Below are 26,792 nucleotides of genomic sequence, written 5' to 3'. Positions count from 1 at the left end.
AAACCAATATACTTGGGCAATGTCTATGAAGCCAGATTGGCTGGAAACTGAGTGAGGAAAAGAATATCATTTCAGGAGGGAAGTTTCTGACATTTTTTCATTCTTCTTTCAAGAACTGGAGGCCAGGAGGAATCACATATCTCTACTCCAAAGTCATTTTGTTCCCTGCAGTCTGTATTTTTGGGGGGGGGGGGAAATAGGAATTGACAATTCTTCTTAGCTCGAACACCTTGTCTTTACCAGTGGGGTTTGAGCTGTTCTCCCAAAATTTTGCTGCCCAAGGAAGCTGCAGAATTGGTATCAAAGGGCAGTCAGGAGTGGGTGAATATTGGCTTTGCATTGTAGCAAACCCACACCTGTCCCAGGGCTTTCCCCAGCCAGTGACCATCCTGACCCAGGGAAAGGTTATTCAGTGCAAACAATGTTTTGCAGAGCAAAAGTGAGCCCTCTCAAAGTCATCTGATGTCCTCTAACCTGAAACTGATCAGATCCAAGGTCTTTATCAACATCTAAACTCTTCTGCCCCTTTTGATAGGAAAGTGCTACAAGCTCTTGGCTTTGGTCCTCAGCCTCAGACCATTGCATAAGTTATTGGTTTCACTCGACTGCTTCAGCATCTTGATTGAATCAAGCCCTTCCTTTCTGACCAAAAATATTCCTCTCCATCATTTCTCTGCCTTTTATTTATGAGAGTTCATTGATCAAAGCAAAGGAGCTGTCAGAGCGTGTTGTTGGCGTAGTCAAGGTGGTTCCAGCACCTGCCCAAGGAGCTCTGTGAATATTCAGGCACAAGGCTGCCTCAAGGTTGTTCAGCAATGCAGGGAAATATTGAATTTGGCTATGCCAAGGACAAAGATTCAAGTGAAAACACCCTGACTTCAGGGGGGAAAGGGGAGAAAGGACAGGAACAGCATAGGGATAGAAAACAGCAAGGAAAGAGGGGCATGAAAATTGGTGACAACAACTCCTTCTGAGAGGGTGCATTTCTCTCCTCTCTGGCGACCTAACTGGACACACAGACTTTGACAAGCTGCCTGCCTTGATTTCCAAACTTTTCCCATGCTGGAACGTGCCTCACCACCAAGCTAACTCCATCTACAATGTTAAATAAAACCAGGAATGGTTCTGCAGCCTCGAGACCAAGCAGTACAAGATGTCCAAGTCATACTGCAGAGCACCTGGTCCTGAGTCTTGTGGGGACTTTCTCTTGGTTTTAAGAGAAAATTAGTTTATTAACAGTGATTTTTTTTTTTTTTTTTTTTTTTTTTTTTGCTATTTCCAATTATCTGGAACAAGGTGAGGTCTGAGTTGTAGGCCAGGGGTTTATGTTGCTTTAAGCAGGGGTGAGGTGAAAGTCTGTGGAGGTGTCTGAGAGAGCAACAGTGAAGTTGTATTGGCAGATAAGAGTGAAAAAAGCCAAATTTGATCCAATCTCATCCATGCTGCTGAATGGGAGCACATCCTGTCTCCCTAGCCATTCCCAGGTATTTTCTTGGAGCACTAATTGGGTCAAAGCCAAAACAATCAGTTTGCTAAATCAGCAGTGCAGTTACCACTGGACAGGGCAGCCAAATTCCTATTTATACTTCCAGAAACAACCAGGAAAACTCCCCAGATATCAGAGATCTTACACAGTGAAGAATTAAGTGAGTCAGAATTATCTGTGTGAAATGTTTGGGCCAGAATTTTCTACACAAAATAGCTCTGCTGATCAGCTCATTTTTGTTCCCAGAGTTTTCAGTCGGGAACATTGTGATGGGAAAAAAAAATCTCAAGAATCTCTTCCCACAAAAGTTGGGAATACTCTTTTCCCATGAAAAGAGTAAAGAGAATACATGGAGAAATCAGGATTTAACCTGATTAATAATCGTGTAATTTCTCTGGAAGGCTGAGCTCAGGTGCAAAAAAGAAGCTGCAGAGAAGATGAAGCCCTACTCTTCTCAGAGGTGCACTCTGTAGAAGTTGGTTCTGTGTTGAGCAGCACATTGAAACCTTTAGAGGTTCCTTACAACCCAGAATATTCACTGATTTAAGCAGATTTTGAATGAATTTATTTATTATTTCTAGCAGTTAAAGCATATAAACACAGTTTAAAATTGATAATGATAAGGTCAATACAGGTCTTTCATGCTTTCTCCTTTTCCTGGTACACCCCATGGAGAAGAAAAGCTGAGTTCTCAGGAGATTTCTGAAGAAATGTTGTTAACTGACAAAAATTCTGGCATTCAGACACCTGATAGCAACTGGCAGAAATAATTGGGGTAGAGTAACCTGAAAAAGAAGCCTCAGGGATCATGTTAGACAAGGACACCTTGCAGCAAGTCAGGGGACACGTCTGACCCAGAGGCAGCAGAAGGCAAAGGTGTGGCCAGGATTTGCAGCTGCTGGCAGCACCATGATCCATCAGCAATCCCTGTTATCCCTCTGGCACTGGTTTGGCACATGGAAATACCAGAGAAGAGCCCAGCTCTGGTGTTGGCAGGTGGCACAACTCAGGCTGGCACACCTGGGCTGTCTCTGCTGTCACTGGCAGCAGCACTGACAACAGTAAGCATTTTCCAAGTGCAAAAAATGCTTTACCTCAGTTTTGTCACCTTGTCAGAGGAAACAGGGCTTGAGGAGGCTGATCTCTGCAGTGGTTGTGGGCAGGACATGATGGAATCATGGAATCACAGAATGGTTTGGGTTGGAGGGGCCTCAAAGATCATCCAGTTCCACGGGCAGGGAACCTTCCACTAGACAAGGTTGCCCCAAACCCTGTCCAACCTGGCCCTGGACACAGAAATAACCTGCTCTGGAGTTTGAGCTCAAGCTTTTCTGGGAGCTAAAAACCTGGTAAAAGACTAATCTGACAGGAAACCTTTCCTTACTCCAGAAATCCGTGTTCAGTGCCAGGCATTTGCTCTAGAGATGGCTCTGAATAAACGCTGACTCCAAGAGCTCAGACTTCAGGTAGCAAAAAAGTTTCATAATCCAGTTTGGGACCCACAGCCTTGTGAAAGGCTGAAGATGTTGATAATCAAGCGTCTCTGCACATCTTTGCAGGTTCACAACCTTCTTAAAACCAGGTGCAGACTTCTTAGATTGCCCCACAAACGTTACCCAGCCAAGGCTGTTTGGCTTCCCCGTGATTCAAATGAAGATAAATTTAGCAAAGCAGATGTAAAAACAGCATTCTGGAGCCTTCAGTGGTAAATTCTGCAATGAAGTTGGTTAGAATCCAAGACAAAAACTACAAGGGCAAATGACTACCAAAACTGGAGTCATGTGTTTTTAAATTTGAGTTATCAGATTCATTTTTTCACCCTCCATAATAAAAGGGCCAAGAATCAGGAATGAATGGAAATGTTTGTACTGCAGAGACATAAAGTGTTACTCAGACTGATTTCTTGCAGCTGTACAGGCTTAAAAGAAATGAAAATGGTAGAACATTATTTTTATCAAGTTGGATTAGAAGGCAGTGATAAAGCAGGTAATGTTAAAAAAAACAAAGTATCGTCCTTACAGTCTCTTTTCTAATCACAAATATATCTCATTTCATGTCTTTTTTAGTGAAAGCTGCTGCTAAAATAAATCTCCATCACATGCATGCTCCCTCTGAAATTAGGTTTATGATTCCATGGGTGCAAAGAAGCAATTTGGGTTCTTGAAGAGATTTGCCAAGTCAGTGTTTATTGAGCACTCCAACGTTCCAAAGTGAGGCCTAGCAATGCTTCCAGCTGAGTGAACAGACAATCTTGCATTGATTTCAACAGCACAGGACCAGATCCTAATTCCTCTCTTTTCCAGGGAAAAGGATCTGTGCTCTGTGATAATGACTGCTTACAGTTGTTAGCTGATCATAAAAGACTCCAATTTTTTTTTCTCTGAACAAGACTCTTTCTCCTCATATCTTGTGGTGCTTTGCAGTGTGGATTATCTGGCTGGGCTCATCCCACAGACAAATCCCCCTCTATCCCCAGAATTTCTGTGTTCCTGAGCCCTCTGTGCTCATCACAAACGAGATTTTGCAGAGCTCTGAAACAAAAGCCATCCAGAGATGAGGCAAAGCATTCAGAAATCTCTCCTTCCCTTCTCTGACTTCTCCCATTGCAATCAAGAGGAGAAACAGAACAATGCAGGTTTAGGGTGTTGAAGGCTACAAGAAATTCCTTGTGCTGTGAAAAGCCCAACAACCCCACAGGGGAGCCCAAACAGCCACCAGGTCCTGCCAAACATTCCACAGATGGATGCAGTGCCAGGGAGGTTGGGGACCACAGCAAACGAGAGGTAAAACACTTGAGACTTCCCAAAAGCCAAATTTGGACCTTAGAGATGCAAACACCTGCTGAAACACCTGCTTCACTTAAAAGTGACCCTTATCCCACCAGGAAAGGGGAATGCTGACAGGAATCACAGTGTCTGCTCAGCACATTTCTCTACATGCAGTGAAGCCCATGAGAGCAATTTTTAGATTGTAAATGATTGTGGAAATTAGGACATTTTCAATGAATTTGCCCACAGAATGTTTGCAACTGTGTTCCAAGAGTTAAAATCACTAAATTGCAGTGAAATGTCCACAGAACTTTCTAGGTCAGCTTCTGTTACAGAAAGGTCAGTTATGATTTGCAATATTCTCCCTTGAAACTCCTCATTATTTTGCAAATCATACACAACCAAAATAGCCTTACAGTACTTAATTTGGACAAGCAGGCCCTTCATATTCTTCCTTTTGCTTTGTGTTTGCACAGCACCACAACAAGGTCTCTGCAGCACTACCAAAATGCACCCAAAATCACATTGTTGATGATAGAATGGTTGCTTAAGGGTTATATTGATGTGTTACATTTCCAGCCTCAAAGGGAGAGTGTCCTGTCCTGTTTTGTTGTTGACTCTGGCTCCACGTTGTTCTACAGGCTCTAAATAAAAGGTTGTGCTTGGAAAATCAGGACTGTGCCTTTCCAGTGCTGCTTTGGAGTAGACAAGAACATGGCAACAACATTTGCTGCAATTTTACTAGAAAATAAAATGTTCTGAGCACTAGCACGCAACCCCCTGCAAGGTGAAATTTCTGGAAAGGCCCCTGGCATGGTTTGGACCAGTGCAGAACTGAGCACACACAATTCCTGGCTCCGTTTCAGGACACAGATTGTTCCTGTTTGGCAGATTGCATGACACTAACCTGCCTGCAAAACAACTGGAGTTCAATAATCCAAGTGTGGCTGCACCACTCTTTACCCTCCATGCTAAATAATAAGTCTGGGCACACTTAATTAGCCAATTTGGCCACAGCCAGGACACAAGTGAACTATTCAGGGACTTGTTTAGTAGAACTCCTTGTCATTTGCTGGGAAATTAAACAAATCACTGAAATCTCATATGTCTTGTAGGTTTTGCCTCAGACAGTAACCAAAGCAGATCATTTGAACAGAATCCTCTAAATTGGCCTGAATTGGCTCGTTTCCCCTGGCTGTTGTGTTCAAACAAACATAATGTTTACTGGGCGAGGAGGAAGAGTTCAGAAATACCTTTTTTTTTTCTTTTTTTTGCAGTGCAGATTAATAATATGTATATATTTTTTTTGTCAGAAAGAAAAGCAGAGAGAGCAAAAATAGCTCTCAAGTGAGGCTGCTGCTCCTCACTCCCCTGTTCCTGGATCCATGACAGCCATTATGTAACCAAAAGGAAAATTAGATGAAATAAACAGCAGACGTTAATTGGGTTGATATCAAGTAAAAATATAATTAGTCAAAGTATTTTGTGGCAAAGGCACTGACAGTATGTGGCTGTTCCTCGGCCTCAGTGGTGAACAGGGATCCTGCCATGTGTTTAAAACTTATTCATCAAGCATTTCCATGGAAACACACAGATGCATAACCTTTGGATCACTTATTTCGGGAATTGCTGCTCCCAACGTTCTCTCTGGAGTGAAAACTCAGTCCAGGAGAGGGTAACAAACTGTGCTTCTGATCCAGAAACCTCTCCACAAAGGAATTCATTCATAGCAGGATTGGGTGAGGGAAAGAAGGAAAGGGCATCTTGCAAAAAAGAAAAAAAGACAAAAAGCTTGACCTTAATTTTTTCCTCTAAGAGACTGAGAATTGAGAAACAACAGCACTGGGAAGAGCCTAGAGAGTTTAGAAATGGCCAGATGCCCTCAGGAAAATTGAAATGTCTGCAAGAGGGTCAAATAAACGCTGTAATGAGAGAGACCTTGGTTCAACACTGGGTTTGTTGTCCAAAGCTGCCCCCTTACAAAACCAGATGAGCTCCACTACAACTTTTCCAGGTGAAGAAAAACCCTCCCATGCTGGAACTGTCACAAGCTGATCCCACTTACTGTGACAGCAGCTCCCTGCTCCTACAAAACCCATGGACCCTTGCAAAATGTAGCCCTTCCCTTGTGCTGTGAAAGCCAGGTCGGGCTGGTTGTGATGCACAAAATTCACAGAGAGCGTTTGGAAAGCATCAGTAAAAATTTTCTGTCTGAATAAAAGGTGCTTCACTGTTCAAAGTAGTTCCATAGGAAATAAATAGTGGATGGAAAGCAGGAGTGGTGTGGTGGGAGAGCAGCCCTGGATGTCCCTTCACATTCCTCCTGCTGCCAGGAATAAAATCAGCACCTGGGTCCCCTCCCAGGATAATTTCTGGTAAGGGATGCTCACACAGGGAGGTTTGGGACATGATTCCCTTTAGCAGCAGGGCCAGGAGTAAGGAACATTCTCTAAACCAACAGGATTCTCCCACTCCTGGTCTCTGTGTCCATGCCAGGCTCTGATGGGGAGGGGAAAGCAAATTATTCATAAAGCCTGAAAGATAATGAACCCCATTATATCAGCATTAGTAGTTTAACATAAAGCCTCAAAAGCCAGAGCCTTCAGAGGTTGTTCATAATTATTTGAGGATTCTGTCGCTGCAGTGATGTGATAACTCCTGTGGACTGGAATTTCCTTAGGCACAACGGAGAGCTGAGCATAAAATGTGAAGATTTTCTGGCTTTGGCTTAAGTCTGCCTCACAAAGACCCTGCAATGCCTTTTGATTGTGTTTTGTCATGCATGCCCCAGCATCAGGGATAATGCAAGCAGGCACACTGTCACTGACTGGGGCAGTTCATTCAGAACTGGGGGCCCTGTGACACAGCTCCCCGTGCTGCCACTGCCATCAGCCCTGACAAGGCTCTCCTGAGACACACAGCAAACTGAGAAGGTGGCAGGATGGGGTGCATGGCCTTAAAACATGGAATTGCTCTCAGATTCTGTGCTACTGTAAGGCTTTGAGACTTTCTGTGAAAGAGGAGCAGGTCAGGAGGAGAGACAACCAGGCTACAGCCCTTTTTTCCCCCTGGATATTTCAATAAAACTGTACAAGGGGCTGAGATCTTTCTCTACAGGGACGAACCTGCACATCTTAAAAAGCTGCAGGTGCTGTGAGACTCCACACAGGATCTGCTGCACAGCACATGTTTCTAGGAGTGAAAAAGACTTTTACAGCCACACTAACCCTCTGAGAGCAGCCCCTTGTGCAACACTCCATAAAGACTGGTACAAAATCACAGCAGTGCTGCTTTTTAGATAGGATATTGGGAAGAAATCCTTCCCTGGGAGAGCAATGAGGCCCTGGCACAGGGTGCCCAGAGAAGCTGTGGCTCCCTCATCCCTGGAAGTGTTCAAGTCCAGGCTGGACAGGTTTTGGAGCAACCTGGAGTAGTGGAAGGTGTCCCTGACCATAGCATGAGGTGAAGACTGGGTGATTTTAAGGTCCCTTCCCACCCAAACCATTCTGAAATTCTGTATTCAGAGTCAAGCACCTGGGCAGACCCACCAGAAGACTTTTCCCTTTACAGTCTGGCAGGAGAAGGACAGCAGCTAGCCAGAAGGGAAAGAATTAGGAATTCAAGAGCTGAAATTCCTGCAGGAAAAAGCCGCAGAAAACAGAAGGATTTCAGTTGAAAACAACAATTACCCCAGACCTCACCATGTGCTCCATGCAAAACACATTCGATTAAACCACTCTCCTCCTCAGTACACTCTTTTTTTCCCTGGCACACAACCATAATAAAACTATTTATCTCTAAAGGCTGGGAAACTAAAAAAAGGGCCCAGATCATTAGAGGACAAGGTACACTTGAAATAAAGGCCACAGGCACAGTGAATTCAAATGAAATCTGAAGTACCATAGTTTTTATGTTGCTGGGAGAAGGACACACAATTCCTTGTCTCATTATCAGCAAGACATTGATTTTCTGTGGAAGTGTGCTTGAATTGCTCTTGATAGATATTACAACTTTCCTTTAACAAGAGGGGGATTGGTTCTTTCTAAACACTGTTTTTTTGGGTTTTTTTTTAATTTTTAAATCTTCCTTGTACTTAATACTTTCCCCACAGCAATGCAATTGATGGAAAAAAAATAGCTCAGCAATAGCTCATTTTCTCTGCTCAGCCCCAAGTGAATCCATTCCCTCATTTATATCTTTTATCTCCATAAGATCTTTCTCGGTGCATAAACAATTTCATTCATTAAACTGCAAAGGGGCGAGGGGGGAAGGAATATCTGCTTAAATATCCCATCTTGTGGAATTTAAATATGGGTGTGGATAGGATGACCTGATAAGAAACGAGAGTTTGCTTTCATTTTATTTCTGCGTAGCAATAAAATGAGGGTGCTTGGCATCTGATTTTTGTGTTAGCAAAGAAGCAGGATGATCATTTTATTGATTAACGCAGGAAAAGGCTGTGTATTGACTTAGAGCAATAAAAAGAGGAATAATGACTCTTCCATGTTTTTTATGTTTTCCATGGCAGCCAACGTCCTGGAAGAAGACTCAATGGAGCAGGACATCGAGAGCCCTGTCACAATCCATCAACCAAAGTTGCCCAAACAAGCGAGAGAGGATCTGCCAAAAAACATCAGCAAAGAATGTGCCAAGAGAAAAATCCAGAGGTACGTTCGGAAAGATGGGAAATGCAACGTCCACCACGGGAATGTCAGAGAGACTTACCGGTACTTGACTGACATCTTCACCACCCTGGTGGATCTCAAGTGGAGGTTCAACCTGCTGATCTTTGTCATGGTTTACACGGTGACCTGGCTCTTCTTCGGCATGATCTGGTGGCTCATTGCCTACATGCGAGGGGACATGGATCACATAGGGGACAGCACGTGGACCCCCTGCGTCAGCAACCTCAATGGGTTTGTCTCAGCCTTTTTATTCTCAATCGAGACCGAAACCACCATTGGGTACGGTTACCGGGTCATCACGGACAAGTGTCCCGAGGGAATTATCCTGCTTTTAGTGCAGTCTGTCCTAGGTTCTATCGTCAACGCCTTCATGGTTGGCTGCATGTTTGTGAAAATATCCCAACCCAAGAAGAGGGCAGAAACCTTGGTTTTTTCTACAAACGCAGTCATTTCCATGCGGGATGGAAAGCTGTGTCTGATGTTCCGAGTAGGAGACCTTAGGAATTCACACATTGTAGAGGCATCAATACGAGCCAAGTTGATCAAATCCAAACAGACAAAGGAGGGGGAATTTATACCACTCAACCAGACAGATATCAACGTAGGTTATTACACAGGGGATGATCGTCTCTTTTTGGTTTCACCACTGATCATCAGCCATGAGATTAACCAGCAGAGTCCTTTCTGGGAGATTTCCAAAGCCCAGTTGCCCAAAGAGGAGCTAGAAATTGTTGTAATCCTAGAAGGAATGGTGGAGGCAACAGGTAACATTTCTTATACTTTGTATGAGGTAAATGCTTTAATTTTAGCAAGGAAAATCAGTGGTTTTGCTTCGTTTTAAAGGAATCACTTCCACAGTCGTTACATTTGAAAAAGGAGTCCGTTCTCTGGTGAGCTCCAAAATTAAAAGCATGCCCAGTTTAATTGTTTGTTCCATCTTGCCTAACGGAATTAGTGTTCTTTCTGCTCTGTTTGGAAAATGGGATAGCATCTCTCATTTTCTAAATTTTTCACAGCATGTCACCCAGTTATTTGTCATTCTATTGCAGGAGCAGCTCAACCACAGGGACCTTGTGGGATAAAATTGCTTAGGGAAAAACAAAAAAAAAAAAAAAGAAAATCAATGCAAAACTGAGTTTGTGATTAACGTGGAAGCACCATGGTCCTGCTGCTTCCAATCACCCCTGGGTGATCTGCAGAACAACTGCCAGCCCTGTGGCATTCCAAGGCTGCATCCAGTAGGAAGTGATGATGTGTTCAGTTCTCTCTTTTATTTATTTTTCTTTTTTTTTTGTCTGCTCGTTTTCCTTTTTTTTTTTTTTTTTTTTTTTGTTTTAACTTGTAACATGGGGCTTGTTCCACTCTAGCTCACAAAAGGTCTCGTCTGATTTGGTGTTTCACTGGGGCCCCCACAGATGTGCTCAGAACAGTGGAAGCTGGGATGTACAAACAAGGAATGTTGTGTCACCGGAGTCTTGTGGAGATGCTGGGTGGTTGTTACCTGCAATTATGCAGCAGAACAGCAGAAATCACTTGGTGCAGAGGAAAAAAAGGGCTTGAAATCCACAGCAAATGCACCACTAAAATAATGTTTCTTTTTTGTATTAAAGCCAGAATTATAGGAGGGTACTTTTATCTGTGTTTTGGAAGCTGGAGGTGCTTTTTTCCTGTTAATAACAGCATCAATGCCTGAAATGAGTGAATATAATCAACACATGGGAATGGCTATTATAAAATGAAGATTTGATGTGCTTGGGGGAGGGGAAAACACTGATTATAGAAATATAAAAATGAGATCTGCCATTTTTCCCCACGACTGCGGGAAAGTTTGAGCACGTGGATTCCACAGCTCTGACAGAGGCACAACCTTTCCAGCCCTGACTCATGTTTTGCAACTGGAGCCAGGAAATAAAGAGCAGTCTCTTACAAGAACATGTGTGTGTGTTTCACACATCTATTATGTGGTGTCAGAAGAAAACTGCATTTGTCACCATATAATAAACGTGTGAGACAAAAATGGAGCAGGGAAAAAAAAAAAAAAAAAACCTAAAAAAAAAAAAAAAAAAAAAAAAAAAAAAAAAAAAACAAAAACTGAAAGGAACTTGGCAGGGAATTTGAAGTGGTAAATGCAAGGCTTCCAAATTTTCCAGGAAGTAGGTGGTACTGAAGAGAAATCAAGATGAAATGTTTAGTGCTCCTGATCTGTGCAGTAGGCACAGAGATTTCAAACATCAGCATCACCTTCAGGTGAGACAATGAGGAAATTGCTGTTTGTTCCCCAAAACCATCCTGAGATCTCGGAACTGCAGCTGAAGGAACTTGACATCCCAAGGGGGCGGGGGATATTTTCAGGTTTGCTGAACACCGTGTTTTCCAGCAAAGTGATTGGCAAGTAGTGGAAGAATAAAAAAAAAAAAAGTCTCACCAAAAACCACCTACAAGATCAAAAGACAGAATATTTCTGCAGTGCAGCAAATGTGGATTTGTCGGTTTAGAGTCTCATCTCTCTCAGTTTGTGACCCCTCCCTTCTCTCAGCTCATTTTCACCCCTGCACACCCCAGGGCTCTCTGGGGTGTCCTTTGCTGCTCTGGCCTGGCCACCTCTCCCACTCAGCCATCGCCAGCCTTCACTGCAGCACAAAACCCTCTGACTGCTTGGGCTGGCAAAGTTTGAGATAAAATCAAATTTGTCGTTATCTCAAACCTTTCCAGTCGATATCAAGAGAGAAACTGAATGCTGTGATTTGGAAATCCATGGAAGATATCCAGCATTAAAGAGATTCCCCAGCCCTGGATGGGTCCATTTCCCATTTTAGACTGTTCTGTTTGGGTAGAGTCTCCTGCTGGGTGAGATATGAGCAGAGGGCATCAAATAATGTCAGAATTACCAGCACAATTTCTAAAATACATTTGTGCAGAAGAAGCTTCTTGTGCTGTGCTTTGATCTCATGCATTGAGTTGTTTTTGTTGAAGGTACAATCCGGCCAACCTTCTACCCAACACTAGGAATTTTCACTCTTTTAATTTACAAATATTTACGCATTGCATCCTGGCAAACGCTGAAAGCCAGTTTAGGCAGTCAAATATTCACCTTTCCCTCTTCCACCTGATGCAGAGTGAGAGCAGGGAAAGAAGCTGCTCACAGCAGCAAAACCCAACGCTGCCTTCCTGCCGGCAGAGTTATGGAATCCAAAATTACAAAAGCTGAAGCCAGGAAAAATGTGATGTCACCTAGAGCAGTGTCCTCATTTAGTGTCATTGCTGAGGGATCCAAAGCAGACCGAGGTCACCAGATTGTGTCATCCATCAGAAAAGCCACTCCCAAATTTGACCAGGGAAAACGACCCCTTAATTTTTTTCAGAGCTTCCCCACTCAGCTTCAAGGAGAAATAAAATGGGAAATGATAAAGGTAAACCTTTGCTAATATTGTTATTAATTATTGATTCTGCTTAAATTTGGCTCAACAGGTAAATACATTTATAATACTTTCCACCCTAAGTGCTCCAAAATCACATTTATCTGTTGTATGAAACACAATTTTTATGGATTGTGACGGGAATTCTGCATTGTGTGTTAGGACAGGAAATTAAGAATAATGTGTTTTATTAAATGACATTAAAATAATTAACCAAATTAAAATTCAGCAGAAAGTTCAACTCAAGGATCCCTTCATTCCCCATAGAAGCATTGCCATAACTTCCTGAGATGCAAAAAGAAGTGGATGTGTCTTTTCTAAATGAGATAACAAAATATTATCCCAGAGACAATCCCTACACCTTGGTTATTCCCGTTTTTCTACCATGAAAATCACTTTGAGGGCAGAATCCTCAGCAAGGCATTTTCCAAAAACATGAAGTCAATCTGACTCCTTCATCCAGCATCATCAAACACACAAAATAAGGCTGGTTTTTAAAAATATTTGTTACAGATCCTTTCAATATGCATTTTTCTCGGTTTATTTATTTACAACAACATTCAAAAATATCTCTTTGGACTCGAAGGATAAAACTTTTGCAAAGATTTATCTCTGTGCTTTCCCTGATGGTGGTGCACATCTCTCCAGTGGCCAAAAACATCGATTTTGGGACAACAAAAGCACATTAGGCTGCCGTGGAACCACTGAGGAGCCTTGAGGAATGGGGGAAAAAAAATCCAACCAAACTTCACTGCAGCTGGAGGACACATCTGGTACTTCCACATCTTGCAGCCCCCATTTCCCAGAGTTTTAAATGTAAAATAAGCTACAGTTAGGAATATTTTATGATAATTAAATCCTAGCCACAGGCTTAAACTTTTTAAGCCTTTTTCACCTGCTGAAATCTATTTCTAAGGGAAGTCTTATCATCGTAAGCAAAGTAGGTGTTTAAAAAAGTTAAGCAAGACTTGCAAATGTATAATTCTGATATGGAAATAGACCCATAAGAAGAATAGGAAAGCCTTTTAAATTTGGAAGGTGTAGTGGGAAGGTCAGGTAGCAAGAGAAACTGAGAGAAATAAACTCAAAGAGAGAGAGAGATTAAAAAAAAAAACAGGGGGAAATGGTGAGAAGGAGGAAAATTCTGAACAAGACTTGTGAAGTTGCATCTGGCCAGTGGGATGCACTTGGTGACACTCTGGCAATTCCTTCTGACTAAAAATAAACATTTGAGCATTGAACAGTTCCAAGGAAAGAAAGTGATCTGCACATTTGTAGCTGTCAAAAAAAAAAAAAAAAAACAAACCCAAAAAAACACACCAAACAAGCAACAAAGCCAGACAGGGGACTTCAGGTTCAGAGGGATAATTTTACAAATAAACTCAGAATAGGGTGCATTTATATTTCTGACAAAGGGCAGCCTTGAGAGCAGCATCTGCAGGAGGTTTTACAGCTACAGAAACAGCCAGACTTGCCAGCTGTGGAAAACATGTGTGCAAAGCAATAAAAGGTTGACTCGGATGTTTATTTATACAGTAAACAGTGTTATCAACCAGACAAATATTGTATAAAGCTAGTCCCCTCTTCACTACAGCCCCTTTGACTGACTGGTTTATTGTGGGTTTGATTTCTCATCTCTGTGGGATGAATTGCCATGTTTCCCCCTTAGCCTTGCCCAGTCCTAGCAAATATCTCTGATTTAAGCAGTTCCATCCCTTCAAAACCTCTCAGCAGAATTTGTTCTCTCTCCAAATAAACATTGCTGAGGTTAGAGTTTCTCACTTGAATTTTCTACTGCTCTTCAAGGAAGAAATATTTATCCTCTCCAACTGCTTCTTAAGGGGATGCAGGTGACAGGAAGAAAAACACCAGGATTTCTCCCACCTGAGTGCTTCTGCAAGCCAAAGAACAAAAGTGGGTTCCGTTGTGTTCCAGGATGTGACTGAAATGCAGTTTAAGCAGGGTCAGGAACAAGTGGCTTCTGCTCCAAACTGGATCATCTTCATTCCAGAAATGATCAGAGCACAGGGGCTCTCCAGTCTGCAGCTTTCCTTTCTATTTTAAGAGTTTTAGCATCTCCTGCTGCTGGGTGCTAGACTTGGACAAGGTTTAACTTCTCACACATCCCCACTTCCCTGGAGCTGCCAGCAATTCCTTTCACTTCCATCCCATTTTGATTTTACTGATTCTAACAAAACATTTCATTGTTATTTATTCTAACACAGAAAATGATAGGCATTAGCAGGAGGGGAGCTCTAAATGCCAGCAGGGAAAGGGATTCCCATCTCATTGGGATGTTTCCTTCAGGAAGATTTCTCTGCAGGTGGAAAAGATGAGTTTCATTGCTGAAGAGGACTGTAAGACTTAAAGGAGGCAATTACAATTTCACAATAGTCAAAACTACGAGGAATAGCAAGAAATCAGGGAGCAGCATTTGTGGGAAATAAAAAGGAGATGCTGATTAGGTGCATTTCAACTGAAATTTTGCTGTATCTCACTTTCAGGGAAAAGAGATTACACATTTGTTTAACAGCTTTATTCTCTGGGTAGTGCTGTACTTTGCAAACCTGTTATGAATGTTTGATAATGGTTTTTTGTCCATCTCTCACACCTTTCTCACCAATTAATTCCTCAGCTCTTCATAACTCCAGCTGCTCCCTCATCCCTAAGTGTTCAAATATAACATTCAGATTTAAACAGTGACTCATATTAAAAGGTAAGATCTCTAAAAGACAAGTATCTAGGGATTACCTAACAGATCAGATATTATTAAATAATTCTGTGCTGACCACATATCAGATTTGCACAAGAAGAGCTTCATTTTGCACCTCCTGTCTCTGCAATCCCTCCAAAGTCTCTCTGGGCATGGAGAAAGGGCAGGTCCCAGTTCTTTCCACACTCCCACCAACCTCCCCTGTCAAATTGTTCCTTCCTAAACCAGGGACAAGCACAGAGAGGTGTCCTAAAATCCTGCCTTTGCTCATCACTGCTGAGCCCACACAGGTTATTCCCTGCAGGGCTCATGATCTCCATGGAGAGAGCAATGACAGGATCCCAAAATTTGCTTTAACTCTGGCCCTGCTGCTGTTTTCCAAGCAGAAAGGCACAGTGGGAAGCTGGGCTGGCACCCTCTTCACCAACCAGCAGAGTCTTCCTAAAATCCTGATTCCAGACACATAAACTCTTCCTAAAATCCTCTGATTCCAGACAACAAATTCTTCTTAAAACCCCGTGATTTCAGACACCTAAACTCTTCTTAAAATCCCATGATTCCAGGCACAAACTCTTCCTAGAATCCTGTGATCCCAGACACTTCAACTCTTCTCCCTAAAATCCTGTGATCCCAAACACTTAAACTCTTCCTAGAATAGTGTGATTCCAGACACCTAAATTCTTCCTAAAATCCCATCATTCCAGACACTTCAACTCTTTAAAATCTGTGATTGTAGACATATACATTCTTCCCAAAACCCTGTGATTGCAGACACTTCAACTCTTCCTAAAACCCTCTGATTCCAGACACCTAAATTCTTCCTAATATCCCTAAATTCCAGACACTTAAACTCTCTTTAAAATCTGTTATTCTAGACATATACATTCTTCCTAAAACCCTGTGATTGCAGACAATTAAACTCTTCCTAAAATCCTCTGATTCCAGACACCTAAACTCTTCTTAAAATCCCAAGATTCCAGACACAAACTCTTCCTAGAATCCTGTCATCCCAGACACTTAAACTCTTCCTAAAATCCTCTGATTCCAGACACCTAAACTCTTCTTAAAATCCCTAAATTCCAGACACTTAAACTCTTTTTAAAATCTGTGATTCTAGACATATAAAACCCTGTGATTGCAAACAATTAAACTCTTCCTAAAATCCTCTGATTCCAGACACCTAAACTCTTCTTAAAATCCCAAGATTCCAGACACAAACTCTTCCTAGAATCCTGTCATCCCAGACACTTAAACTCTTCCTAAAATCCTCTGATTCCAGACACCTAAACTCTTCTTAAAATCCCTAAATTCCAGACACTTAAACTCTTTTTAAAATCTGTGATTCTAGACATATAAAACCCTGTGATTGCAAACAATTAAACTCTTCCTAAAATCCTCTGATTCCAGACACCCAAACTCCCTTAAAACCCCACGATTCCAGACACATAAACTCTTCCTAAAATCCCATTATTCCAGATACTTAAACTCTTCCTAGAATCCTGTGGTTCCAGACACTTCAATTCCACTCTTTCCAGCCTAATTTCAAGCAAGTTTCCCAGCAGTTTCAGCCCAGGGCACTGCAGAGGTGTTCCTGCTCAGTCCTTGGAGCTCCAGCCCCAGCACAGACCCCAAGGAATGACAGGAGGGACCGTGTCCCACACAGTCCCCACCTGGCAAATCAAAGGGATTTGATTCTCTGCAGAAAGCACCCCAGCCTTATCCAGGTCAGAGGATTCCCCAGGCAGGATCAGCTCACTGAACATGTTCCACTTGCTCTCCGAGTGCAGATGTGATTCCTCAGAGATGTGCTGGGGGCCCCTGGAGTGCCTTTTCCATCCCAGAGCACTTCCCAAGATGACACCAGGAACCTGAGCGTGCTCAGCTTCTCCCCTTGCTCCAGGAAGAGTCTAAGAAAAGGGTCAGCACTGAAATATTTTCCTGGAAAAGGAAATATTTTGTTGGTATTCCTAATTTTAGCCTTTCAGTTTTGGTCATCCGGGGTTGTTACCTGCCTGGAGACAGCAGTGGTGAAAATCCAGCACGGATTTGAGTCAGGGCAGGGTCTCACCCCTGGGATTTTGCTGGAATGAACTGATTCTTTCATGCTGATCACCTTGTTTGCTCAGCTTGATTTCCAGATATGAAGTCTGTCTGGGTAGCCTGCAGTTCAAAACCCTGGGAAGTATTTTTGCTGAACTCTGCTCCCTCCCATATTTCTAAAAGATCTTTTCACTTCTCCCCTTGGTTCTTATCTACTCCCAGCTGTATAAAAGTCTTTCTGAATTGTAATGGAAGATAAAATGAAGGATTTTAAGAAGAGTTTAAGTGTCTGGAATCACAGGATTTTAAGAAGGGTTAAAGTGTCTGGAATCACTTTGCATTACACTCCCTGATAACCAGAAGGCTCCCCTAAAATCACAAATATTTACATCTGTTTCTAAAGAATGTGAGCAGAAAGATTATTCACCTTCAGCAGAAAGTTTTCACAAAATTGAACAGAGCAGCAGCTGTAAAGCCAAAAGTGACCTAAAAGTTTAAAGGATGAGCAAAGTTGTGAATTAAACCAGAAATTCAAACTCAGCAGTTGATAGATTAAAAAGAATAAGGCCGTGGACTGCAGAAACACCACTGGCTACATAAAGGACATGAAAAAAATACAGAAAATGTATGAGTTTAATTTTTTTATCCTAGAAAGCAGCTGCCAGCACTAAAAACTCCCATCGTGGCACAGTTCTTGGGACTCCCAAGGCCTCTGAAAAAAGTCCTCAAGGGACTGAAGGGAAAACAAATCACAAAGAATTGCAGTGATCTCAGTGGTCTCCATCAGAGCATTCCAAGGAAAATCAGACAAAGTTTGGAGTCACTGCCGTGCCCGTGCTCGCTCACTCCCTCTCTTTCACTCCCAATATTCCCAGGAATGATTTAAAGAAAGTCACAATGCTCTCCAAGATTTCTTTTCTTCCCGATTTTGGCAATTTTCCTTAGTTGGGATTTCTGTAGAATGACATAAACTTTTAGCTTTTAAAAAAGGGGATTTTAATAAATACAGGACTGTTGAATATGAGATATCCCATTCTTACAACTTAGACCAGAAAGAAACATTTGAAACAAAGCAAAGAGGAAGGAGATCTCCAAAACCAAATTTCCAGTGGTTATGAGGAACATGTTTGAGATACCTGAGGAATGCTAAAATTTGATTTAGAAAAATGAATTCAGAGGGAATATTTGGCTGAATTCCATTAACTTCCCAGAAATGAGTGGTGGGGAGGGTAACTCACACTCTGAGGTATTTTGTAGGCTCCTCCCAGGCTTCTCCCAGCAGTCTGAATTTACAAAGTGATGAACTGGACAAATGATTTCCACTGGCAGGTCTGATCAGGATTTTTCTCCCACCAGGAGCAAAGTGAGGTCAGAGCAGCCCAAATCTCTTCTGGAGAACATGGCAGGGGCTAAAAGGGGAGCCAGGGCCCCAGGGATTTGTCAGGGACAGAGCTGGGACAGGGTGAGGATATCCAAGAGGATATCAGGATGTGTCTGATATCCCAAAAGTGGATAGAAATCCCCTCCAGCTTAAATTTGCCTGTGATTATAAAACTCCAAGCTGGCTCCTCCTTGTTTTTTTTTACAGCTGTGAAGAATTGAATGGCTTTGAAAAATTCATAGGCCAGCTCAGAGCTTTCATTGTTCTCCTCTGCCACCATTGAATAAATTGTAAATTGTGCATCTCTGGCATCTTTTTGCCCCTCTGGAGGTAGAGATGAGTGTCCAGCATGGATTTGCCATGGATTGCCTTCTCCTCTCTCCCTGGGACAGGCTCCCTGTGGTTCCAGCTGCCAGCAAAAACCCAGCTACAAACAATGGCTGCATTGTCATTATTATCCCTATTATCATTATTGTCATTATCATCATTACAACTTGTGTCTAGCAAGACATTTCAGACTTTTTGAGGGGAGTCTTAAGCAACAACTTTGATTCCACATTTCTGACTGGTGCAGACCACTGTGAACTGGAGAGAGAGAGAGAGAGAGAGAGAGAGAGAGGGGCTTCCCCTAAAAAAAAATAAAACCCATCTGACTGTGGCAGAGCTGTCAGGCACCACCAGAACAAAAGAGATTAAGAGATTTATGAGTCAGCCACTCCAATTAGATTGTGCTGGCACTTTTTTTAACCAGCCATTAGCTTCTTTTTTTTTTTTTTTTTTTTTTTTTTTGCAACCTTGCATAAGAAGTATTAATTTATTACACGTAGATCTCCAGAGTGGGAAACCCCCCCATCCATTTTCATAGTTTTCCAATTCTGTTTCCATTAACCTATTTTTTCCAGTGGGAAGACAACAAATTAGCCACTTTTTCAGATATTAAGTGCAGCAATGAGTCTCTAGCTGCCAATAGGGCTGTGACAGATGCCGTGAAAAAGTGCAGAAGAGTCCAAAGCCAAAGGTTTTGAGGCAGTCAAAGGTTCTTGTCTGGCCAAAAATGTGCTTCAGAGGCAGCAGGCACAACTCCACAGCTGTGAGGGGGAGGAGGCTTTGCTTTGCATTTTAAGGAAAATGAAAATGCTCTTCTCCCTCCATGAGTCAAGGGCTATATCTCCTCCTTAAGACACTCCCATCAGGGCTGATCACAACTAAGCCAGGATTTTAAACCCCTCATCATTAGTCAAGATCCAAGGTTTAAGACATAAAACACGAATTTTAACCTTGCTACATCTTCTTTTACCCTCCAAAGGGATATAAAATACCCATCACAAGTATTCAAAAGACACCAGTGGTAGAAATTCAGTCCAAAACCATCCCCTCCCAGTGTGGATCCAAGGTTTAATGTAGAGTTGTGAGCCTGATCCAAAGCCCTCCCAAACCTGTGGAGCAGGACTCAGTCTCTGGTGGCCTCTGAATTAGGACCCTAAAGGATTGAATTGAGCTGTGCAGTGCCTGTCAGCTCCTTAATGGTCTCAGAGAAGAAGCAATTAAGGCTCTAATTAAGAGCCAAATGGAAGATTAGAAGCAGATGAATGTTTATAATCGAGATAAAGTACCCACACTGGAAGTTTTGGCCTTACAATGTGGCTTCACAGCCATGGGAGGAAGGGTGGATCCACACAGGGTGTCCTTCCCTCAGGAAATCTGTCCTGCAGCCCTGAGCTTTCTCTTCTGTGCAGCACTGTCCCGTCTGCAGATGGATGGAAAGAGCCATTCCACAAGGACAGACCCAATAAAAGTGGAATATTTCACTGTACAAGCTGTCCATGGCAGATAGAGACACTGGAATGGACAAAATTTCTCAGTCCGTGGAAATTCTCCTTCCTCTTTTGCCCTTCCTTGGGTTCTGAGTCCATCCCTCCCACCACACTTTCCACCTATCATCTGTGGTCTGATGCTTAATCTGTTATAAAGAAAGGAACCAAAAGCCAAAATTCCAGCAGGTGTAGCAGGTCCATTAAAATATGGGCCAAGAATTCCATTGGAACTGGAGCAGAAATTCCTCAAAACACAGATCTCAGGGCTGATTCTCTCTATGGCAGCCAAGACAGAGATCACATCTCTCCTAAAACTCTTTTCATTATATTCTGTAAATATCACACCCAGGAGAACAGAGTAACATGGTAAGAAAAAAAAATAATAAAACATTTCCAGGAGTACGCCTGGAATTTTTTGTGCAGATTAAACTCTCACTTCTTGCTAGCAGGACCCAGCAGACAGAGAATCCTAATATTTCAAAGTCATCTTCTGAAGAGCCTCTGATGCTGGAAAGGACCTCTGATGGTGGTCAAGCTTTACTGATGTCTACAAAGTGACCAGAATCAAACGCACAGGAAGTTTTAAATCATCAGAGCAATTTCTGTCCAGCACCTTCCCCCCGAGGGCCTCACCACAGCCAGGGCACAAGGAGTTGGTGCTGTTGACTCCTCACCCTGTTGATTTGTTGATGTGCACTTCAGTGATGGGAACACAGAGGGAAGTTAGAGCCTTGCCTTTAAGTGTTAAGGATTTTTTTTCCCTTTTCACTTGATCTTTGGAAGCCTCAGCACAAAATACAGATTTTTCTGGGTTGCTCTCTCTTGGCTGTGACTCTCCTCTCTGCAGCAGAAAGGCAGAGCAGGGTGACAGGGAGAAATAAAGGGAATTTTGAGAACTTAGAACCCCTTTGAGTACCTAAAGGAGCTCCAAGAGAGCTGGAGAGGGACTTTTCACAAGGGCATGGAGTGCCAGGACACAGGGAATGGTTTTAAGATGAAGGAGGGCAGGGCTGGATGGGATTTTGGGCAGGAATTGTTCCCTGGAAGGGTGGGCAGGCCCTGGCACAGGGTGCCCAGAGCAGCTGTGGCTGCCCCTGGATCCCTGGCAGTGCCCAAGGCCAGGTTGGACACTGGGGTTGGAGCAGCCTGGGACAGTGGGAGGTGTCCCTGCCATGGCAGGGGTGGCACTGGGTGGGCTTTAATATCCCTTCCAACCCAAACCATTCCATGATTGTACAATATTTTGTCTCTGTCATCCATGTCAGATAACCAGGCCCCTCTCTTCTCCCTCATGGGCACCTGGGAGACGTGAGGACACCAAAATCTGTGCACTGTCCTTCAGGGATGCAGGAGGGATCACGCCCAGGGGACTCCATGGAATCCCCAGGCAGTGCTGAGGCAGCTGGAGTAGCATCCTGCAGCCTCATTCCCCCCAAAAAAAACAGCACAGGGATGTCACAGGGAGAGCAGTTCCCTTCAGCCAGACACCTTCCAGGTGAGCACAGCACCACGAAACCTTATCTGCACTATTCTACTTAACTGCAGGACTGGAGAAGATAAGGAAAAATCCATTTGAAAGCAATTTCATGGAGGATGGCCATAACTTACTTAAATGGACAAAATACACAACATACCTGTAGATTGTTTGGACAACAGGAGAAGAAAATAGCAGGAGGAGCAGGTGTAGTGGCACAAAAATGACACTTAGTGTGCAACTGGGCCCGTGAAAGCCCCAGAAAATGCAGGTTGTGCCATTAATCCATGCTGGTGTTTATAATATGTGTTATAAAGTGTCTATCATGAGACCCTGTGGCATCACACTACAAGGAAATGATGAAACCATGCTGATATAAAGAGGATATTCCAAGCAGGTGGTGGCATTAGGCAGCAACTGTGTTTTCCATAGATGTCGTGTAATTACAGGCAGCTCAGGCTGGGAAATCTTGTAAAAATGTATTATTTGTGCTGGGGTAGTTCCCTTCTGTTCTCCAGGCTGTAAAATCTGGCTTTTTCCATTATTGTGAGCCCAAAAGCCTGGTGTTAAAGAGAGCCTGGGAACAGCTGGAATCTGTCAAGGAAGAAACGTGATTTTCTCCGTGAGTTTTGAACCACGGACTGCTGGAAAACCTCTGAGTTCATAAGGTTGCAATAAGCACCAGGAAAGGGCTTGGGCTGAGGCCACTCAAATGCACATGGTCACTCAAATCCCAGGGTCCTCTAACTCTTTTTGTGGATGTGTGGGAAGAAAGGCTGGAGGAAAGCAGAGGGATTGATATAAATCAAAACTCACTTGCCAACACAGAGCACCTCGTGGTGGTCATTTGGGTTATGGTTTAAGGTCAACCAGTTCCTCCACTGTAGACTCAGAGACCAATAACTGTGCTGAGAAAGGAAGTATCTGCTCAATATAAAGCATTTTCAGCACAGATTATGGTTTGTTTTCTTTTCCTACCAGGTTAAAACTTGCACAAGTCGGTCAAGGAGGAGAAAAGGAAATTTGCTGGCGCAGAAGGGCTTTGTTTATGGCACAAAAGCATTTTGATGGTAAAACACAGCCTTTTGGAAGGCCATGCTGCTGCCCAGAGGACACTTTTTTTTTGTCTCAAAATGCCAAGATCCTGAGCTGGAGCAGTTTTCAGGGCATGTGAGAGCACTTGAGTTCACTAAGTCAGCAGAAAGATTTGTTGCTTTGAGGCAGGTCTAACCACGTCATCACCAGGGATTTTGCATAATCACTGCACTGAGATTTCACATCCAGACCAAAAGATATCCCACTAAATCTGTCTCAGATATTCTATTTATTAGGGGTTGGTGCAGGTTTTTTACTTCCTCCCCTCTGTCTCATGTCAGAACAATGGAATGAAAGACTATTTGAATATGAAAAAAATAGGAGCAGTACTTCAAGTTCTGAATTTGAACGGCCAAATTTTGCACGATGCACTTTTCTTCCACATTGGAATGAGATTTTGAGGAGGGAAAATGCTCAGATCCCAGTCTTTTGGCCTCGTTTGGCTTTGGGATGATCCCACAGAGAGAAAGCAGTGACAAGCCCAGCACAGGTGCCATGGTCCAAAAAGCAGGATGGGAAGGAAAGAGAGGAGATGCTGCAAAATGCAGGGTGGGCAGCAAAGAGAGGAGCAGAGGGGCTGCAGATTCAGAGGTGGAACCTGCTTCAAACAAGAACAGAACCTTTCAGCATCAACCCAACACTGCTGCCTCTGCCCTCCAGCTGCTCCTGCTCAGCACGAGCCTGCTGTGGGCACGTGCTGAGCTATCCTTTGTCTTGGTTTGAAAAGCCAGGTGTCTGCTAAGGAAGGCAGGAGCCTCCCTTGAAATGGAAAGTGTAAATCCCTTCCCTCCAAATTATTATAAATTTGAAATTAAGGGGCTCTCAGGCAAAGATATGGCAAGAGGAATAACAGCTCTTTATTAGGGAAGAAAATAAAAATAAAATTTAAAATGCAGTAATACAAAACACCACTGCCAGAGTCAGAGCAGGCCCTGGCAGCCTGTGGGTCAGGGTGGTGGCAGCAGTGCCATTCCATGGGGGCTCAGCCCTCCTGCAGTGCCAGCTGTGCTTCTGCTGGAGCAGGATCCTGGACAAGGCTGGAGTTTTCCTCTGGAGCTCCAGGGCTGCTGGAGATGGGCCTGGGCTCCCTCTGGGAATGCAGTGGGGCAGAAAACTGCTCCTCTGGGAATGCAGTGGGGCAGAAAGCTGCTCCTCTGGGAATGCAGTGGGCAAAGGCTGCTGTGGTGTTCCCCAGGTCAGATTGTATCCAGGTAGGAATGCTTGGCTCCTCCCCTGGGCAGAGCCTCTCCCCATGGGATGATGGAATTTTCTCAGCCATGCAGGGACACTCACTGGCCATGAACAGGAGATAATTAATAATTAATGGCCCATGAACAGGAGATAATTAATAATTAATGACCCATGAACAGAAGAGATCTCCTGGAGGGAGGATTGGCTGTGGGAGAGATAAAGAAAAAACTGCCCAGTGAACAGCAGAGAACTGCCCCACCTCTGACAGATGGAGACAGAACACACACCCCACCCACATCTTGTAACCTGAGACATCCTTGCTGGAGCAGCAATTTCTTCCCAAAAAATAAGGGAACAACAGCACACAGCCTTGAGATAAAACTCAGATTGGGCCACAGGAGTGAAACACTTTCTGACAGGATCAGAAATGGATCCCTGGTGTGACACAGACACTGGCGTGGCCCAGGTGGACACAGCAGATCCCTCCCTCCCATCTCACCCTCTGCCTCGTTGTTTCCACACCTGAAAAAGTGAGCACACAGCTCCCCCAGACTTCAGCTGCACAGCTCAGTGATAACTGAGACTCATTTTTAGGCAATTTGCATGGATGGGAGCAATTACAGCCAAGGCACATCAACAGAGAATCAAGCCCTGCATCTAATGTTGGTAATGCTCTTAATAATAACAACCCCCTTTTCCTGGAAGAGAACATTAAACCTGTTCAAAATACAGTATTTTTTTCCAAATGATAGTATTTCTCCCCTCCTACACTACATCTACCTTAATCATCTGACTCCCACATAGCTGGCTCGACTTCAATGACAGTCTCCTCTACTTGTTTAAAAGTCATGTTATTTCCACTGCCATCAAAAAGGCAGGATTTTCAAGTGAAGTTATTAAAGTTTCCAACACAAGGAACAGTGCGTGGGCACTGCTGAAGTCAACTCTCAGGAATGCAAAAGAGCTTCCTTCACTTCTGCCAGAGGATTGAGCCTCCCTTCTCTCTGGGGCCAGGAGACACCTGTATTTATCACGATGTTTTGTCTGTCTGCAAAGCATCTCAAAAGTTATGTAGGTTCCATAGTGAGCGCAGTGATCCAAACCTGAATTTCCATCAGGAAAATAAATAAATAAACAAACCAGCTAGGGACCAGTCCTTCCTGGTGCTGGATGAATGGAAAAATACTTGGGTATTCATGTGTTCAAAGTCTTCTAGCCAAAATACTGAAGGCATGGATGAACCAAACTTCCCCCTGGAGGCTCCACAAGGCCATCCCATCTCCTTATCTGCCACCCAGAGCCCTGATTTGTTACAGCCAAGAGTAATTAGGTCTAATCCACTGTCTGATTCCCACCCAGCTGCTAAGCCCCTCATATTGGACACAGAAGAAGGAAATTTTAATACTTTAATTGGAAGAAATCCCTTCAATGCTGACCTACAGCTGTTCACCTCGAGCTCTGTGTCTGTGCTGACACGTTGTGGGCTTTAATCAACTTTACTGACTTTCAACAAGTTTTTGCAGCAGCCCCCTGTGCCAGCACAGGCTTTGTCAAGGGACAGTGGTTTATTCATTTTGTGCCATTGATCTGAGCTGAGAGATGAGGAATTAATCTCAAAGCAATTCAGTGTTTTGGGAGAGTTTCAGCTCCTTTTCCACACAGCTTTCTCAGCAGCTGTCAGATCCCTGCAGGGCTTCATTTGCTGAATCCACCTCCCTGAATTTTCACCTCATTAGCTGCCCTTTCACAAGTCCTGTTCAGTCCCTCTGAATTCAGTAGCATTGGGAGGTGGAGGGATGTTCCAGCTGCTAGAGCAGGAAAGGTTTATGAAAGCTGCATTATGCAGCACCTACACTTGTAATGAATGAAATCCTCCAGGTTCGTTCATTCATTGTTTCAAAACCTGTCAAACCCCTTAATCAAATTACAGCCTTCACTCAGCTCAGGATTACACCTGATGGTGTGTCAGTCTGACATTCTGTCATCCTTTGATGAGGAAAGAGAAAAGAACAGACAAAAAGGAAAAGGAAATAAAGTATTTTAATATCAGAAGTGGTCCATCCCTTCCCTTCATCAGCAGAACTGTATGCTAGCTGTGATGGCTATTGTTTCTTTTAACTTTGATCCATTCTATTTTGTGTTTGTATTAAAAAGAGAAGGTTGAAAATATCTGGCACTTCTGATGGCAGCTGTTGAGTTTCAGTTGTCATAGGTGTTTATTCCTCAGTCTCGCCTCTGTACAAACAGAAAAGTTCTGTTTTGACCAACTTTCCCCAGGATGGAAACAATCCACAGTTATTTGGGTCCCACAGAATGATCACCCTGAAAACAAGCACAGGTTTAAATCCTCTCTAGAGATGGAATGGCAGGTGAGGTGTTTGGCATTCAGCATGGATTGGACCCGTGGATTTATGGCCTGTGTTGTTTTGAGTAGGAGATGAAGAAGGGCCCAAAATCAGTTGATTCACCTGAAATGCAGGGGAACCACCAGCTGCTCTTGAGACCTGCCCAAAATCTTTAATTCTGGACTAATTCCCATGAAATTCTTCCTTCAGCAGAAAAACAGCAACAACAAGCCTTAGCTCTTGTGTGGAAAACATCCAGTGTGACTCTGGAGAGCAGATTGCCTGTCTGGAATCTGAGGGGTGGCAGAATTCAGCTGCAGGAGGTTTGACCCATTGCTGTGTGTGCCAGTGCCCAGCCTGATTGTCCATTCACTGCTGCTCCTG

At 43.4% G+C, this 26,792-nt stretch overlaps 1 protein-coding gene across 2 annotated transcripts in view; it reads left to right on the top strand.

The window, feature by feature from the left end:
* Window positions 1–26,792, top strand: part of KCNJ6 (potassium inwardly rectifying channel subfamily J member 6) — a 163,586-nt gene that overhangs the window by 115,014 nt on the left and 21,780 nt on the right. For both annotated transcript variants that reach the window (XM_053970597.1, XM_053970598.1), the window contains one exon: window positions 8,783–9,703. In XM_053970597.1, the coding sequence (XP_053826572.1) occupies window positions 8,783–9,703 (921 nt within the window). The remainder of the gene's footprint in view (window positions 1–8,782; window positions 9,704–26,792) is intronic.

This window comes from Vidua macroura, chromosome 2, assembly GCF_024509145.1.
Source record: "Vidua macroura isolate BioBank_ID:100142 chromosome 2, ASM2450914v1, whole genome shotgun sequence".
NCBI classification, from domain to species: domain Eukaryota; kingdom Metazoa; phylum Chordata; class Aves; order Passeriformes; family Viduidae; genus Vidua; species Vidua macroura.
The sequence above is the reverse complement of the archived record's forward strand: the minus strand, read 5'-3'. Positions and strand labels throughout refer to the sequence as shown.